This window comes from Trichomonas vaginalis, chromosome I (genome assembly GCF_026262505.1).
Source record: "Trichomonas vaginalis G3 chromosome I, whole genome shotgun sequence".
NCBI classification, from domain to species: domain Eukaryota; phylum Parabasalia; order Trichomonadida; family Trichomonadidae; genus Trichomonas; species Trichomonas vaginalis.
In genome coordinates, this window is record NC_067203.1 from 9,675,318 (window position 1) to 9,692,108 (window position 16,791).

The following is a 16,791-nucleotide window of genomic DNA, read 5'->3' on the forward strand; positions in this document are numbered from 1 at the left end:
TTGTCAGACATTATAACACCATCTGGAAAGAAAACAAACGACTGGGTTAGAAATGCTTCAACTCAGAAAATTTTGACAAGAAATCCTGAGCTTATGATATCAGTAGCATTTCATGGAACAAGAGCATATCTCATTGACAAAAGTCTTATACCAATAGTTTTGTTATGGATTGACCCAGTTGTTGGATATAACTTCATAACTTATGGTTCATTCGACTCAGAACGTTGCAGTGAAGGCTTACTTTACATCGTTCAGAAACCGAAGGACTTCAATACAAAGAGATATAAGATAGGAAGAACATATAATATAACTCAAAGATATGACTCTACAGTCAATAGAGTCAAGGTTGTGTTCGTTAATGATATGAGAGCTGCAGAAACAGAACTACTTGAAAAGTTTGAGAAAAGGTATGGTGCTCCCATGAAAGGTAAAGAAACGTTTGAAGTAGATGAGATAGATAAAGCTATAAAATTATTTGACGAAGTTGCTGAAAAATACATGTAAAGCGTTTATTTTTGGTCTTTTGTGAAAATTCATGAAATTTGGTCATTTTTCACCAAAAATAATGTTTAGGTGAAGAGGTGAGATCTCACCTGTTTTTTCACCTGTTTTTTCACCCCCGTGAATTTTCATGAATTTCCTTAAGACAGAAAAAATAAAGTTAGTTTTATTTTTATTTATTTTTTTATTTTGTATAAAAGATATGATTTCAACAATCGGCACAACAACAATTCAAACAACAACAGCACCAAACTCGTTAGTCATGAATCCTACGTCAATGTTGGTAGAGATGAAAAACTTCATTCCTTCTTCATATACTTTCGAAACAAAATCCAGAAGATAAAGCAAGAACTTTTAACAAGTAATTTAGACTGTAGTGCGAAAGATGAAGAAAATGAAGAATATCTTTATGAAATGCAGGACATTATTGACCATTTACCCAAATTGCCTGAAATCCAACACAAAAACTCACTATTCCTGAATTCGACGAAATTGAAGTGAAACAACTGACTCAGTAGAAATAAAGAAGTTCATACGTAAAGTAAATTATGAATTCCTTGGTTTTCATTGCAACCATAAGGTTATGGACAAAGATTGCGACATGGTATAAAAACATTTCTGACATATATAAATCTGAGGAGTTTAAGACTTACGATAACTTTGTTTCATTAGTTGCAAAATGTGTTTGGGAAATAAGAGATAAAGATAGAAGAGGCAAAGTATGGAACGAACAAATAAGACCCGCTATGTTTGAGATGAAGAGAGCAATTGACGCCTTAGTTGTTTTAGCTGGTTTTATTTCAATGTATAACGCAAAAATGAACCCGCAATGTTCAAAATGTAAGCAGCAATTAGGAAATATAACTACTCAGTCAAAGAGATAGAAGAATGAGAAACGACTATGCAGACTTAAAGAAAGAAGCAGAAAAGCCAGCAGAAGATAAAATGACATGTTAGAATTTCTGAACAAAAACTATCCAACAGCAGAAGATTTCCTTCTATCTGACGTCAAGAAGAAGTATAAAGAAACCTTCGGCATAGTTAAAACTTTTGACATACTGACAGAAGAAATAGAAGCTACGAAATTGTTTAGGATTTCAAATATACATCGTACAATTCATGTAAAACGCTTGTGAAAAAACTGGGGTGAAAAATTAGGTGAGAAAACTGGTGAAATCTCACCTCTTCACCTAAAATATATTTTTATTGAATTCAGCAACAAAATTCTGAGTAAAATAATTTTTAGGGCATGTGTCAAACCGTTGAGTTTTCACAAAATTTAAAAAATAACGTTTACCATGTAAAACACTTATAAAATAACTGGGGTGAAAAATTAGGTGAGAAAACAGGTGAAATCTCACCTCTTCACCTAAAATATATTTTTGTTCAAAGCTTCCACGAGAGAAAAGATTCCTCATTCGCTAAGGATTCCAAAAATGAAAAAATCATTGATTTCGGCTGAGAAAAAACAGCAAAACCCTTCTTCCACGGGAACAAAGAAATAAAGAAGAAATAAAGTAAATTTTTTATTTATTCACGTGGAAGATAGAGCACTTTTATGACACTTTTTATTCACGACAAACAAGACAAACAAAGAAAATAAGAAAATACGGCGCTGTCGCGGTTCGAACCACAGACTCTGACCCCTCCATAACACCACCTTAGACCACTGTGCTACGTAGCCTGTCGACATAAGATTTTATAAATTGCATATTTGACGTAAATTTATTTCCATCTAGCTTCCCACCGCATAAGATATTCATACGTGTTTGTAAGACATTCATTAAACTTCTTTTCTATTGCATCTAATCTTGCGTTATTTTTTTCAATAACTTGTCTGTATTCTTCATCATCTCCAGCAGTGTTTGGGTCTTCACGTTTAAAATATTCATTGTTAACCAATTTTTTATCTACAAATTTTATTAGTGTTTGATTCACTTCGTTATGATAACGGTCATATTCTTTCAATACGTAAGTGAAGACAAAATGCGTCGTACCTTCAATCTTAAAGCTTAAAGAACTTTCAACACAGTTTTGAGGGTCTGTCAGTGCGTCAATGAGATAGTATTCGAAGTCAGTCAATAATCTTTTTAAAGTCATTTCATACAGGATAAAATTTAATGTTGTGAAGAAATAGTGTTTATCTCAGAAAAAATAACGCTAATTTTATTTTTATTTATTTTTTTTATTTTGTATGTAAAGACAGTAATGACAACATCAGAGAACACAACAACTGCTATCGTTCATGAAGTCATAAATGAAGAATACGAGTACATACAATATAACAAACAGTTACGTCTCATTCGTTCAGTCAAAGATGACATGTACCAAATGCAAAGTATTTTGACAGCATGTTATGCTCCAGATACTAAACTTCCTAAAGACTGGTTTAGGAACCAAAGCACTATTGAACTATTAAATGAAGCACAGCGAGACATACTTTTTTCTGAAAACAGTGAAGAACAGCGAGTAGGTAAAAACCCCAGTCGCCAAAACTCTATGAAATCGTGAAAAATTGCCAAACGGTTTGAGAGGATATTATGTTCATAGACTTCTTCGTAAATGCTGTAGCAATGTGGGCTTCACCTCGTTATGCTTGGTATGTTTGTAAACTTCTTGACGAAATTCACAGACAAGAACGCGAACAGATGGAAAAGAAACTTCAAGCAAAAGATGAAGTCATTGAATCCAAAGACAAAAGCATACAGAAAAGAATACCGCGTTCAGTACCAAAAGGAAAGGAAAAGAACTATAAGTATATGATTTATACTGAAGAGATGGAAAATGAAGAAGACAGAGATATGGTTATGTTGCATTTAGTCAGAAGAAACAACAAAAGCTTTTATGACCTTGCTAAGATTTACAAATCTGACAGAAACTGGTTCTATCGTGAAAACTTACCGATTTCAATGACACCGAATGAGCAAATAAAGGAAATTGTCAAAAATACTCTTCCTCAAACACACTATGACATCAAAGGTTGCACAATACTTACATTCAAAGAAGACTTACCATTGTTAAAGGAAAAATAACAGAGTATTTCGATAACTTCAAAGAGGAAGAATGAAAATCTAAGCTAATTTTATTTTTTTTATAAAATTTTATCTCATATGAAAGAACATGAATTTAGAATATTCGGAACTCATGACAGAAGAGGAGAACGAACAGCATGTAAAAGATTATGCAAAATTTATGAAGACATACAAAGCATTTAAACAATATCTAAATGCTTCTAAAGATTATGCAAAATTTCTGAAGGTATATAAAGCTTATGAAAAAGCGTATGAAAAGTTTATACATTGGGGAATTGTTGTAAAATATCCATATGAATACTAACCAAAAATATATTTTTGCTTAAATAGCTTCAGGGTCTATTTCTTCAACCATTTCACTTCCTTCGTCAATGTCAATTGAAGCTTCTTCAACCTTTGGTAAGAATTTCTGTATAACATCTTTGTTCGTTATTGTCTTCAGAGATGAAGGATAATATTTCACATTTGTTTCACCCTTCTTATATTCTTTCTGTTCGGAAAGATTTAAAGCAATACTGAAGAAGTCAATATTAGAGTTCTTTATAACAGTATAATGAGTATCTTTGACATTCACGAAGAAACTCTTTTGTTTCAAAACTACTGCTAACTCTTGTGAAGTATAACGTTTGCGGTCAATGACGATAGCTAATGGTCTGACATACTGACCAAACTTAGATTCTTTCACAAACTTCTTGTTAAAGATAACATTAACATTTGAAGCATTATTGAACTCATTCTTGATGGCAGTAGCGAGAGCATTGTATGAAAAGAACTTGCAATCTTGCATGTGTTTCATTAAAATAAAAATATTAAATTATTTTGAAAAATAACTTAAAAAATCTAATCTAATTTTTTCAAAAAAATATTTTTTTATTTCCTACTAAAGATGTATCGGAAGTTGTCTAAGTTAGAACACTCGGAAATAAAACAACTTCTTACAGAAGCTAACATAGATGTTGCAAAGCATTACGCAACAAAAAAAAAGCACTCGCTGACATCCTCAATGACTATAATGGTGCAATAAGTTATGATAGAATTCATGAGTTCATAAAGCCGCAACGCGGCGAGGACGAAGTCCATGCAAGAGCATTTCCTTTAAATGACGTTGCTATTGACTTATATCATAGACGTTCAGTACCTCATGAAGTAAGAAGAGAAATGTTTGACATAACAAATGCAAACGTTGGTCATACTCGTAAAGCTCTTTCGCATGATGTTCGTCAAGAGATGTTTGACATAACAAATGCAAACGTTGGTGAAACAAGAAGAAGAGACGACACACTGAAACAACAGAGAAGAGAGATGTTTAAAGTGCTATAGAACAAGTTCGTAAAGCTAACGATGTCATTCGTTCCATTGACGACAAACCAAAAGAAGGTGAGAGATGGTTAAAGAAAGATGAAGAGAATAGGAAGAGAAATGTGAAGTCAGGCAATAGACTCATTGACTTTAACATCGAAGCTTTAGATGAACCAAACAGAGACTACTTACACAAACATTTCGGTAAGGTTTCATGAGACTCTTAGAGAAGATTAAAATAAACTCCCAACAGAGATGGATGGTATGTTATAAACTGGTGAAAGTATGAATGTTCTACGTTAAACTCAATAATATTGGAACATTACTACATCAGCTCTTGAAGGAGAACTTTATATCAGAGATAGAAGCAAATGCTGCAGGTATTGTTGAAATGCACTATGACTTCTTCTTGACAAACATAAAGAATCTTACCGAAATAAAGATGTATGATTTAACAGAATATGAAGGCTTAACGATGTCAGATGTAAAGAAAGGCAAACCAAAAAAGAGACCATATAGAGATGAAAGCACACTGACAAATGACCAGAAAGCCATTTTGGAAGCTCTTAAGCAAACAGGAAACCCAGCACTTATAGAAAGCTTTTGGAAAGATAATGGTGAAAAGAAGTTTTATAAGAAGAGAAGCGGTCAGTTCTGGAAGTATCTTTGCACATTACCTATAAATCTTGAACGCTACCAAATCTTCAATGAACTGAACAAAAGAACTGCAACACTTATGACAGAAGACAATTGTTTCGTTTATGCTTGCATTCAGGCTGGAGTAAATGAAGAAACTATTGACCACATGAGAGAAGTCATTCGTGTTAGAGACTTTCCTCAAAGTAAAGTACAAGAAATTTCTGACGCAACAGGTATAGCATTTAATGTTACCATTGGTTATTTCAATGACTCAAGACATAATGAAATAAAGAGATACATACCAAAAGAATGTGAAACTGTTCGAACTATTGACTTACTTCTTGTTGAAGACCACTACATGCTAAATGAAAGACTTCCAATGACAACATATTTCATTCGCAACTATATAGAAATCTTGAAGGAGTGTGGTGGAATGAACATTGAGAAACAGATGAAGATTTATACAAAGAGAGAAGATAAATATGTAGTTCGCATGATAGAACTACACCGCTATGGGATGTTATGAAAACATTGTGGGAGTGCAAATATTTCGAACCTATTTCTTATGGAGAACTTTTCACATATACGACTGACTTATATAAACAGAACCTTGCACCATTTAAAGATTTGACATATGCTCCAAAGTATTGTGTACAACTGAAGAAGAAAGCAGAGTCAAAAGAAGTAAATAAAAATAAGTGCAAGTTCATTCCTGAGCACGTTTTCTTTGCTGACTTTGAGTGTAGTACCGATGGCTTTCATAAAGCTTTTAACATATGTTATGACAGTGAAGATGGTTCAGTGAGTGAAAGCATTTGGGGTCAGAACTGTGCAACAGAATTTTTGGAGCGACTTCCTGACAAGAGTTTAATATATTTCCATAACCTCAGTTATGATATAAACTTCATCTTAAGACACATGACAGAAGTGAAAGGAACTCCCATCATTAAAGGTTCACGAACAATGCAAATAACTGGCTTATATAAAGGAAGGGCAATTATTATAAAAGACTCTTACAGTGTTATAAATAAGAAGCTTAAACTATTTCCTGCTATGTTTAACTTACAAACAGGACCGAAAGAAGTATTTCCATACAACTACTACAGCAGTGTTTTGTTAGCAAATGACAACAGAACTGGTGTCATTTCTGAAGCATGTAAGTTTATCCAGGATGCAGATACGTTCATGAAAACATAGATTCCATCAAAGGTTGCAGAATAGATGAAAACCACTTCGACTTAGAAAAGTATAGCACATTTTATTGCAAACAAGATGTAAGAATTTTAAGAGAAGGTTTTGTTAAGTTCCGCAATGACATATTGAAAGAGTTTGATTTAAACGTTTATGACTACGTTAGTATTTGTTCTATTGCTAACAAATTGTTTGAGAACAGAGTGTACTTCCCGAATGGAAATTTTATGACCTCTCAAATAAACCAAGAGAATTTATTTCGAGATGCATTCAAGGTGGAAGATGTATGTTGTCAGATAACATGAAACAAAAGAGCAAAAAGAAACTCATTGCTGACTTCGACGCAGTTTCATTATATCCATCCGCTATAGCAAGACTTTATACTTTAGAAGGTATTCCAAAGGTATGAAGGAAATGTTAAGCACAGAGTATCTCATGAGACATTTATTCGATGACGACCAAAAGGAACCCATTGGTGAAAAGTTTATGTCTGGCTTCTTTGTTCTCATTAAGATAACAGAGATTGGAATACATAGACACTTTCCTTTAATAGTTTGTGACCCTGAACTAAATCCAGAACTTAACGTTCCCAGAAGTTCAAACACTTGCTGTTTAATGTATGTTGACCATATAACATTACAAGACCTTATAAAATATCAAGGTGTCAAATGTGAAGTGTTGCAAGGATACTATTACGATGGAAACAGAGATATTAGAATAAGAGATGAAGTAAAGAAGTTGTTTGAGTTAAGGTTAAAGTATAAGAAAGAAGGAAATCCTTTGCAAGAAAATATAAAGCTCATTCTGAACAGTATTTATGGCAAAACTATTCTATCTCCTATTGAGTCAAAAATAACCATAGTAAATGACAAAGATGCTATAAGATATGCCATCAGAAACTACAACCATATAGTGAAGTTCGAAGGTTTGGATGGTTCAGATAAAACTATTTTCAAGCTAACGAAAAGCATTTGCAGACACTTTAACTTCTGTCCACTTGGTGTTAAATATTCTATCTATGTCGAAGAGAATAATGTGTGAAGTATTCTGTACTGCTGAGGACTTAGGAATGGACATCTTTTATAGCGACACCGACAGTATGCATCTCTACAATGAAGATATCCCTCGTTTAGCTGAAGAGTTTGAGAAACGTTATGGAAGAGTTCTCATTGGTAAAAACCTTGGTCATTTCATAGCGACTTCAGAAATAACACCTGGAAAACAAAGTTTAGCATACAAGTCAATATTTTGTGGAAAGAAGACTTACATAGACTTACTCACGAATGATTTAAATGAAGTTGCATTTCACTGCAGAATGAAAGGCGTGAAGCAAGATGTTATTGCTTTAACCGCTAATGAAATGTTTCCTGACTCTGTTCAGTGTTTCTATGATGAAGATAAAGGTTTAATGATTCCGCAAGGAAAATTTGACAAAGACTCTGAGTTCAGTTTAATGAAACTTTACAAAGCACTTCATGATGGTCAAGAGATTGGATTTGACTTATGTAAGTCTTCTAGTCCTTGCTTTGCTGAAAAGTTTAACTTCTCAATAACGACTAAAACAAGCTTTATTCGTAAGTTGAAGTTCTGAGGTCATTTATTTTTGTCAGCAGTGAGACCATTCATGATAAAAATAAAACTAGCGGCAAGGGCGAAGCCCATGTGGTCATTTACAATACTGCGATGGTAGAGTTTAAGAGTTGTGCTTCAATGTAGAGACAGTCCTTATGGTCTGGAGGTAAGAACACTGGGCAGTTATGGTCGTGAGTTGAGTACATGTCTATCCAAAACTCACGATTGAAGCCAGTTAATTTATAGTATTTAGGATTTGGTAATGGTGAATTTCTTGTATGACCAATGAACTCATTTTCAACTCCCTTACTTAAGTTTGAATATAATATAGCTTGCTTTCTATCCCAAATGCCAGGTGTTACAATCTTTGAAAATTCATTTTTCCTCGGAAGCATTGCATCATAATTGAAAACATTCTTGAAGTCATCATTGGTTCAGAGATTTGAAATCTTATACGTAATGGATTTTCTTTCTCTTTAGCGACTTCATTGAATGGTGAGAATATAACAAACTGACAGTCATGTGTTCCATCTTCATTTTCATTAAATTCATAATGAAAGTCTATAAGTTGTGGCTGACTACCTTCTTCTTTCAGTTGTGCAAGAAACTCACGTAAAGGCTGTAAAGTTTGTACTTCAATGTTGAACTTTTTCTCGAACATTCATTAAATGAAATCATACATTGCAACAATGTTGTATCGTCTTTAAAGTATTTGTATATGTGAATGTTTTGGGCGCTTAAAGACTGTTCGTCATTTTCTATCTCGACTTGAAGTATAAAGTCAACCTTTCTGAAAGCACGTGTTATATACATAGATGTTATGCCAATGTACTTCTCTTCATTTATGTTCACAATCCAGTCTGTTGGAAACTTAAACGTTACTCTGTTCCCCTTTATTTTGACGTCAGGGTTTTCACTACTGAACGCAACAGATAAAGGTATTTGTCTATACATTTAATTCGGATAAAAATAAACCATTTACTCTTTCTTTGCTTCAGCTTCTTTAGCTTTTGCTTCAGCTTCTTCTTCTCTAGCTTTCTTCGCCAGCAAACGTGGGTTCTTTTGTCTTCCAGCAGCTAATGCAGCAAGTTGTTTTTCACTAAGTTTTCTCTTTGGTCTCTCTGGCTTTTGTTCTTGTTTTTGTTCCTTCAGTTCGGATAAAATTTGCTCACGAATTTCTTTCTTCAATGCTTCAACATCTATGACCCCTTGGGTCTTGTCCGTAGGGCTTGTCTGAGTCATTTGACTGCAGATAAAAAACAAAATTAAAACTTTAACCGATGTAAAATGAGCTTGTCAAAATCAGAGCGAGAGTCTATTATATTAAATGACGCAGAGGAATACAACATCCTTTCTATTACGTAAGTCAGAGTAAAGATGGTAAAATATACGTAAGAAAAAGAAAGGTTCCATTAGCGAATGCAGAAAGCGACAACATTAAGGTGTATGGCAAGGGTGAAGTCCACGAAGCCCATGTTAAGCCTTCTATTCAAACTGAAAAGTCAATAGAACCAGAAGAAAAGAAGCCAGATGTACTTTCAATAACGAACCAAGAGCTTATTGCAAAGTTCGTGAATTTCATTGAAAAACAAACCGAGTCAAAGAACCCTGACCCGCCAGTGAAAGAAGTTGAGACAAAAGAGAATGTACAGTTCATTGAAAATGTCAAGAAACAACTTCCACCACGAATGCCAAGAAGAAGAGTGAGAATAATGAAGTAAATAGATATTTTTATCCGAAGTAAATACATGCAGAACGAACAGTTAAACGAATTTACTCCAGCAGAGCATATTCATCAGATTCGCTCATATTTCGATATCATAGACAATGCAGTTCAAATTGGTGACACTAATAGAAAATATTCTGACGCAAAGATTCCATCACAACCTGGAACTGCTAAAGATAACACATGGGTAACATTCAATCTCTCACCTCCTGGTGAAAATATGTTGGACCTTTACAATACATTCATTACGTATAAAATGGAAGGTCAATTTATTGTAGATAAAGAAATTGGTTCAGGTTCCAATAAAACAAACCCACCAGGATTTTGGATTGGTTTCGATGACGCTTTCTATGCAGTTGCTGGATATCAAATCCTTGCAAATGGTCGTATCGTATATTCTCAAGACAACGCAAGAGAAGAAGCATATATAACTTCAAACTCACAAACTACCGAACAAATAAAGAAAGTAGATGTTTTCTCAAAGACTCGACATGAAGATGTATGGAGTCATTCGGGAACATGCAGAACAGGACAAATTGTTAGTGGTCCAATTACAGCAGGAAAATCATTTGATTTTAAGCTTCGTTTAAGAATTCCTGTTAGAAGATTCCTTCCATTAGAAGCTATTCGATTTATTCCAGCTTTTGCAGGAAACATTCAGCTTAAAGTAAAGTTCAGTAGCGACGCCTTACAATGCACATCTATATCTGTAAATGATATCATTGCTTTCAATCCAACTCTTAAAGTTGCATTTGCTTCAGATTCAAATCCACCGACAAATAAATTTGTTCCATGGAATGAACCATTCACTATGATAACGAAGGCAGTAGAAGCTAGTGGAACAGTTACTATTACAACTGTAACCCAGCAACTATTTCGAACAAAGATGGATTTTAATGAATGTTTCATTCATCCAAAGTCATTCTCTTTAGACCCTAACATTTATACAGAACTTGTAGAACATTATACAAACGAGGCTTTATGTTTTCCTGTTAAAGTTATGGATTGGATTCCTATGGACGGTTCATTCTCAAAGAATACAGATAGTTCAAGTGCAACATTTACAGCAGCTTATACGCCTATTAATGTTAAAAGTATTTGGGCACTATTTAGAAAGAAAGACAACTATTATGTTAATTTTGAGAACCCTAAGTTTAAATATCTTCAGCTTTCCATGGGAGCTTATGGAAATATGCCTGCAGAACCTGAAAAATCATATGGACCTGTATTTTATGAAATGGTTGCGAACGCTTGCAATACAAACAATGATATGATAGGATTTAATGAAGATGTTATGAGGTCATTGGTGGATGATGGTAGTGTGGAACATAAATGGGATAGCTATGACAACACACATTTCTTATGTGGTTTTCCAACAGAAGTGGACTTTTGCTTCCAGCAAGGTCAAACATCTACTGCTCCAATAACATACAAATTGTCTGTTAAAGGACCTATTGAACTAGCAACTGAAAATGTACCAAAGCCACTTATTGGATTTATGAGGGATTGTTGCTTTGCCATTCAGGTGCGTGCTAATGGCATCCCATAATAAGATTAGATGACTATAACTTAGCTACGGACGACAGTGAGGAATAAAGGATGAACGTTTATTTTTAAAGCTTATAAATGAGTTCTTCATCAAGCTCTCGTGAACCTTCACCATCTATGAAACAAACTTTACCAAACGATTATGGAGCACCTATTGAATATTTCTTACGAGCTGCACAATGGCAAAGAGCAGTCTCACCAAGGTTAGGTGTTCCACCAGCTCCTGTCAAAAATAGCATTTGGTCAAGTCCTATATAAAATATGGTCTCCCACTAGGTTTGCTAGCTACAGCAGGAGCAGTTATGATGTTGAAAAGAAATAAAGCAAATGTTGTAAATAATACTGAAGTAGCTGAAGTTAAACAAACTCCAACACCTCGCCAAAACCAACGCCTTCACAAGCAAAACCTTCAATGACTCCTGAACCTATGGAAGTACAAACTCCTGTTCAAAAGTCAACTCCTAAACCGACTCCAACATTTAAACCAGAACCTACTCCTCAAATAAATCGTAAAACTCCTGCGTTTCCTTACTGAAAAAATAACGTTATTTTTATTTAATATTAAAATTTTTATTTGATTGAAATGACGACTAAAGTCACTGAAGCAATGAAACAAAAGTTTTTGGTAGAATACATTAAATCAGGAACTATTCCAGAAGGTTTTTACATTCATACTATGAAGGATGGTAGAGTTCAGTTTAGAAAGATAAAGCAACCATTAGATAAAGAAGGAATTTTGAGAAAGATTAAACTTCATGAGGACAACATTGGTGAACTTAGGAAGAAGTTAGAAGAGTTGGAGAAAGGAAGAGAGTTATAAAGCAATGAATTCAAGGGTGAAAAAAGAGGTGAAAAAAGAGGTGAGATCTCACCACTTCACCTAAATTTATGGCTATGTTTTCATACGTGTGAGGGTGGTGATATCATTTATTTTTTATTTTATTTTTTATTTTATTTGGATGTAAATGACGAAAACTATTGAGATAACAAACTACAACGGTCATGAGTTCAAGAATTTGTTCTTCGTTCCTCGTGAAAATACATTCTATCAGATACGAGGGAGAAAGGGTAAAGTTAGTTTGAGCGTTTATGAAGGAATGAAGAATGGAAAGTTTATACAAGCATACGATACAAACGGTAAACGTGTTTCATTACATTTGTCAAAACTTACTAACATTTATTTTGACAGTGATTTTGACCTATATGAAGAAGAAAGTGAGTCAGAAGATTATGAGCTGTTATGTGAAGCACAGCAATGGGAGGAGTTGCAATACTTTTGTAAGTGAGAACGTTTATTTTTTACATTAATGAAGTCATTAGTGAAAACATTAGTGAAGTCGTTTGTGAAAACATTAGTGAAGTGGTTGGCGGCTTTGTAAATATTTAATGTTAAGTTAGTGTTGTCGTTTGTGTTGTAAAAATATATGTTACTGGTTTTGTAAAGTGTCAAATTCACATAACAAGTGTAAGGAGGCGCGCAGTGCCTCAGTACACTAGTTATGTATACTAACTAGCTCAAAAAGTGTTAATTGATTTTCTTCAATGGTAGTTTTATCATTTTGTACATCATGATGTTCAGAATTTGCTTGGCTATTATGTTCTGAATTTGATTTTGAATTCTGTAACTTAATGAAAGAAGAAATGCCAAGTAACATGTTAGTTTTTAAAATTTTTGATATAAAATCTAAAATTTCCAGAGCTGTATTAATATCTTCATAATGTCTTATTTTAGCATGTTGTATAATGGAAATAAGTTCTGATGGCTCGAACATTTTACCAATGATTGAAAATGTTTCGAAAAATTGCTTCGAAGTAAATGAGCAATAGTCAAAGATATGAGTAAGATCTGAAACCGTTCGCATACTAATAAATTCTTCATTATTGTACCATTTTTCAAAATCCTTGCCAATTGATTCATAATCAATGGAACACATCAAAAAAAATGTGGTTTTTTTCCCCAAAACTTTCACTTCATCTCAGAAATTTTTAAAAAACCACCCTCTAATTTTGTTTAAAAGATTTGACTTAAATATATATATAATGAAAGTCATATTTCAAGAGTATGGACTGGCTAACTTCCGACCAAATAACTCATATCGTCACTCTACAAGCTAACAAATAAGGGCTCATTGCGTCGATAAATATATGAAATGAATGTTGACATACCTAAAAACTGAAACCAATTATATCTTTAAGTTGAAGAAACGCCATATGATAATCATTGTTTTTAGCAACGGCCAAGTATGGAGATGAATAAATGATAATCCCATATAAAATTAGTTTTCGTTTTCCACTTTTCAATAATTTCAAGACTGTCACTTTTGCTAACAGAAGCGAAATTTCAATAACAATATTAGCTATTATATTTCCATTTTAGAAATCAGGAAAACCAAAATTTTGACTTTTTGCTTCATTTTTTAAAAAATTGCATCAATGGAGAAAAATTTAACAGGGTTTTATGAGAGCGTTATTCTCCCAAATAATGCAGATTCCATTGGTACAACAGCTTCAGTACTCACAAATCTTTCGAAACATGTTCCTCCGCCGAAAAAAGATAAAGCAAAGATAATTCGTTTTTATCTTGGAAAAATTGCCCAATTAATAATGTTTGGCGCCAACATTCCAGTAAATCCTAAGCATATTACGATTCTAATGCAAGATAAATCTTATAAATTCAATCGAACCGGATTTCTTATCTTATCATTAGTACTTAATTCAAATCCTGACATTGCCCCATCTTTATTTCCCGTTATAACTGAAATGCTTTTGGATCAAAAAAAGCACAAAAATTATTTTATTGGCCTTGCATTATCAACAATCAGTGTTTGTCCAACACCAGCTGTTGTTAGGGAACTTGGACATCTTGTTTGCGATATTGCTTTATCAACAACTATCATAGATTGTATCAAAGCAAAAGCATTATGCGTTTTAGCAACTTTTTACAATGAAACGAAGCTATTTTGCTGTGTCGAGCAAGTAGTTGCTAGTTTACCTCAATTACTTATCTCAAAATCAGCAACAATGATAGGTAGTGCTGCAAAACTTACTTTATCATTACTCAGCAATAACCAATTACAGGAAAACCATGACGTCTTTGTTTCAGCAATTAGAGTCCTCGCAACGTTCGTTTTAGGCGACGAAAAATCAAAACAAAAGAAAACCGAAGTACAGCGTCCTCTCATCGCAGCTGACTTGTTTAGAATACTTTCATACAATAAAACATGGAATGACAACGAAATACAGTATTTAAACGCAATTTTAGGAAAATTATTAACTTTAAGGAAAGCGAAACGCAAAGAACGTGAAGAATACTCATTTATGGCTGTATTTACAGAAGCTATGAAGACTTTAGCTAAAGCTCCTTTAGATCCAAAAGGAAGATCAAAATTAATTTCGGTTTTACTGGCAGATACAAAAGAAGGCAGTTCTCTTAGCAACAGATTCTCATTTGAAGCCATTCTCAACCTAGTTGGGCAGACAGATTCATTCAACAAAGAGATTTACGACAAAAAAGGTGCAATTTTGCAGCCAATCTATGCCAAAGACAGGCAAACAGATCATTTAGCACTTAAGATCTTTAGCATTATCTCTTCTGTGAATAATGCAGCTTCTGAATCCATTTTGGTCGGAATTATTCAGTATGCAGGCTCATGGCTTCTCACAGATGCACAATTAGCATGTGCAAATGTTGTTATGCGTGACCAGAATGCCGAAAGAGTCTTCACAAAGTGCGTGGATATGCTTCTTAAAGGTACCCCTGAATTTGGCAAAAAAGTTTGGATAAAAGTGGCAGATTTTATTGAAAAACGTGACACTATTCAAAAATCTGCCACAGAGTATTGTTTGCGTATAATACAGAACACGCAACAAGCCTCTGTCCTTACACCATCATTTCTCCAGCTATCTGCTTTTCTTGCAGGCAATTACGGCCATTTATGTGACTGTGGCCCGAATTCTGTCATCGAAACAATTCTTTATCAGTTTGATCTCTACGATTATACGAGCCAAGCCATGATGATCACCGCCATGGTCAAGATCAGCACGAGAGTTCCTGAACTGAGAGCCCCAGCTATTGACTATCTCCTGGATCACTTGAATTCGCAGTCAACAGAAGTTGTTCAGAGATGTCGTGAAGGAGCAGAACTTTTGTCATCGAACGATATCGTTCTGAAAAAATCTCTGACAACACCGAAATACATGGGAATTTTGTACGAATTCACGCCGAACCAGACACCGCAGACACACACTCCAACGAGAAGAGCTTCAATGCATTCTCCTTACTCAAGTTATTCCCAGGAAGTCGCAGGACATCACGTAAGAAAGGCAAGCGAAGGACAATGGAATTCAAATTTGATTTCTCCAATCAAAAAAGTGCCAACCGATTACAAATTCGATTTACACGAAAACTCACCTAAATCTAATCTTGAAAGTAAGCCGGAGAGCCAAGTAGTTCTTGAGCCAATGAGTATGGATAGCGATATCAGTCCATTCCAATCGAATTTCGTTACAATGACGAATTCTCCAATTGTTCCAAGTTTGGAACACTCCGAAATCACGAAAATTTTGGAAACATTTTACAAAGACAAAAGAGGAATTCTGTTCCAGGATGATAATATTGCTATATACGCACTCATTGAAGAGAAACTTCCTGTGTTAACAATAACTTACAATATCCAAAACAACTCTTCAATTCCGATGTCAATTGACAAATTCGAAATTCCGGAAGAAATGCCTGGATTACAATTTGTTTTCGGAGAGAGACCAAGCATCATTGCAGCAAACAGTTTTGTATTGATAAGAGACCATTGTAGAGCTGTCAATGCCTTCCAGAAATATCCTTTGTTATCTGCAAGTTTCAATGGCTGGGATTATTATTTACCATGTCCAGTAATCAACAAAATGTTTTCAAGTGAAATTGAAAATGTTTCACAGGAAAGTTTCGTCGAAAAGTGGAAATATCTTTCTGATAAATCGATGAAACAGAGTGTCTCCAATACTCCTGTCGAAGATAAACAGATCGATCAGGTAATGATGAATGCTTTAGGATGGAATAAATGTATATGGAGTCCTCAAACAAGAAATGCTTATATCGGTTCTTATAAAATTGCTGCTGCAAATGCTGGTATTTTAATTGTTTTCTCTATCACTGCGAATAATGAAACATGTGTGGAAGTTAGAGCTACAGAAGCTTCAATGCTTCAACCTATTATTAATGTAATCAAGAATGCTGTTCTTGATTTAGTTTAAAAAAAATTTATTTTGTTCTTTTTGTAAAAAAAATTA

At 34.1% G+C, this 16,791-nt stretch overlaps 3 protein-coding genes and 4 pseudogenes across 7 annotated transcripts, besides 1 other annotated feature; 5 read left to right on the forward strand and 2 right to left on the reverse strand.

Annotated features, from left to right (window-relative positions):
- Positions 1 to 13,020: part of a mobile genetic element that runs on past the window's edge.
- TVAGG3_0958940 lies at positions 1,085 to 1,637 on the forward strand (annotated as a pseudogene). Its single transcript has one exon. A coding segment is annotated over exon 1 (553 nt).
- On the forward strand, positions 3,150 to 3,568 carry TVAGG3_0958950 (annotated as a pseudogene). Its single transcript has one exon. A coding segment is annotated over exon 1 (419 nt).
- TVAGG3_0958960 (uncharacterized protein) lies at positions 3,856 to 4,329 on the reverse strand (the record flags this gene model as incomplete). Its single annotated transcript, XM_051253401.1, has 1 exon — positions 3,856 to 4,329. The coding sequence occupies one exon, from the start codon at positions 4,327 to 4,329 to the stop codon at positions 3,856 to 3,858; it is 474 nt and encodes a 157-aa protein (XP_051078975.1).
- Positions 8,336 to 9,188, reverse strand: TVAGG3_0958970 (annotated as a pseudogene). Its single transcript has one exon. A coding segment is annotated over exon 1 (853 nt).
- Positions 9,522 to 9,952, forward strand: TVAGG3_0958980 (annotated as a pseudogene). The gene has a single exon. A coding segment is annotated over exon 1 (431 nt).
- Positions 9,983 to 10,495, forward strand: TVAGG3_0958990 (uncharacterized protein; the record flags this gene model as incomplete). Its single annotated transcript, XM_051253402.1, has 1 exon — positions 9,983 to 10,495. A coding segment is annotated over one exon (513 nt), but the record flags the coding sequence as incomplete, so codon positions are not given.
- Positions 13,021 to 14,268: 1,248 nt separating the features above from the next.
- On the forward strand, positions 14,269 to 16,755 carry TVAGG3_0959000 (clathrin adaptor protein; the record flags this gene model as incomplete). Its single annotated transcript, XM_001322468.2, has 1 exon — positions 14,269 to 16,755. The coding sequence occupies one exon, from the start codon at positions 14,269 to 14,271 to the stop codon at positions 16,753 to 16,755; it is 2,487 nt and encodes an 828-aa protein (XP_001322503.2).
- Between the last annotated feature and the right edge of the window lie 36 nt (positions 16,756 to 16,791).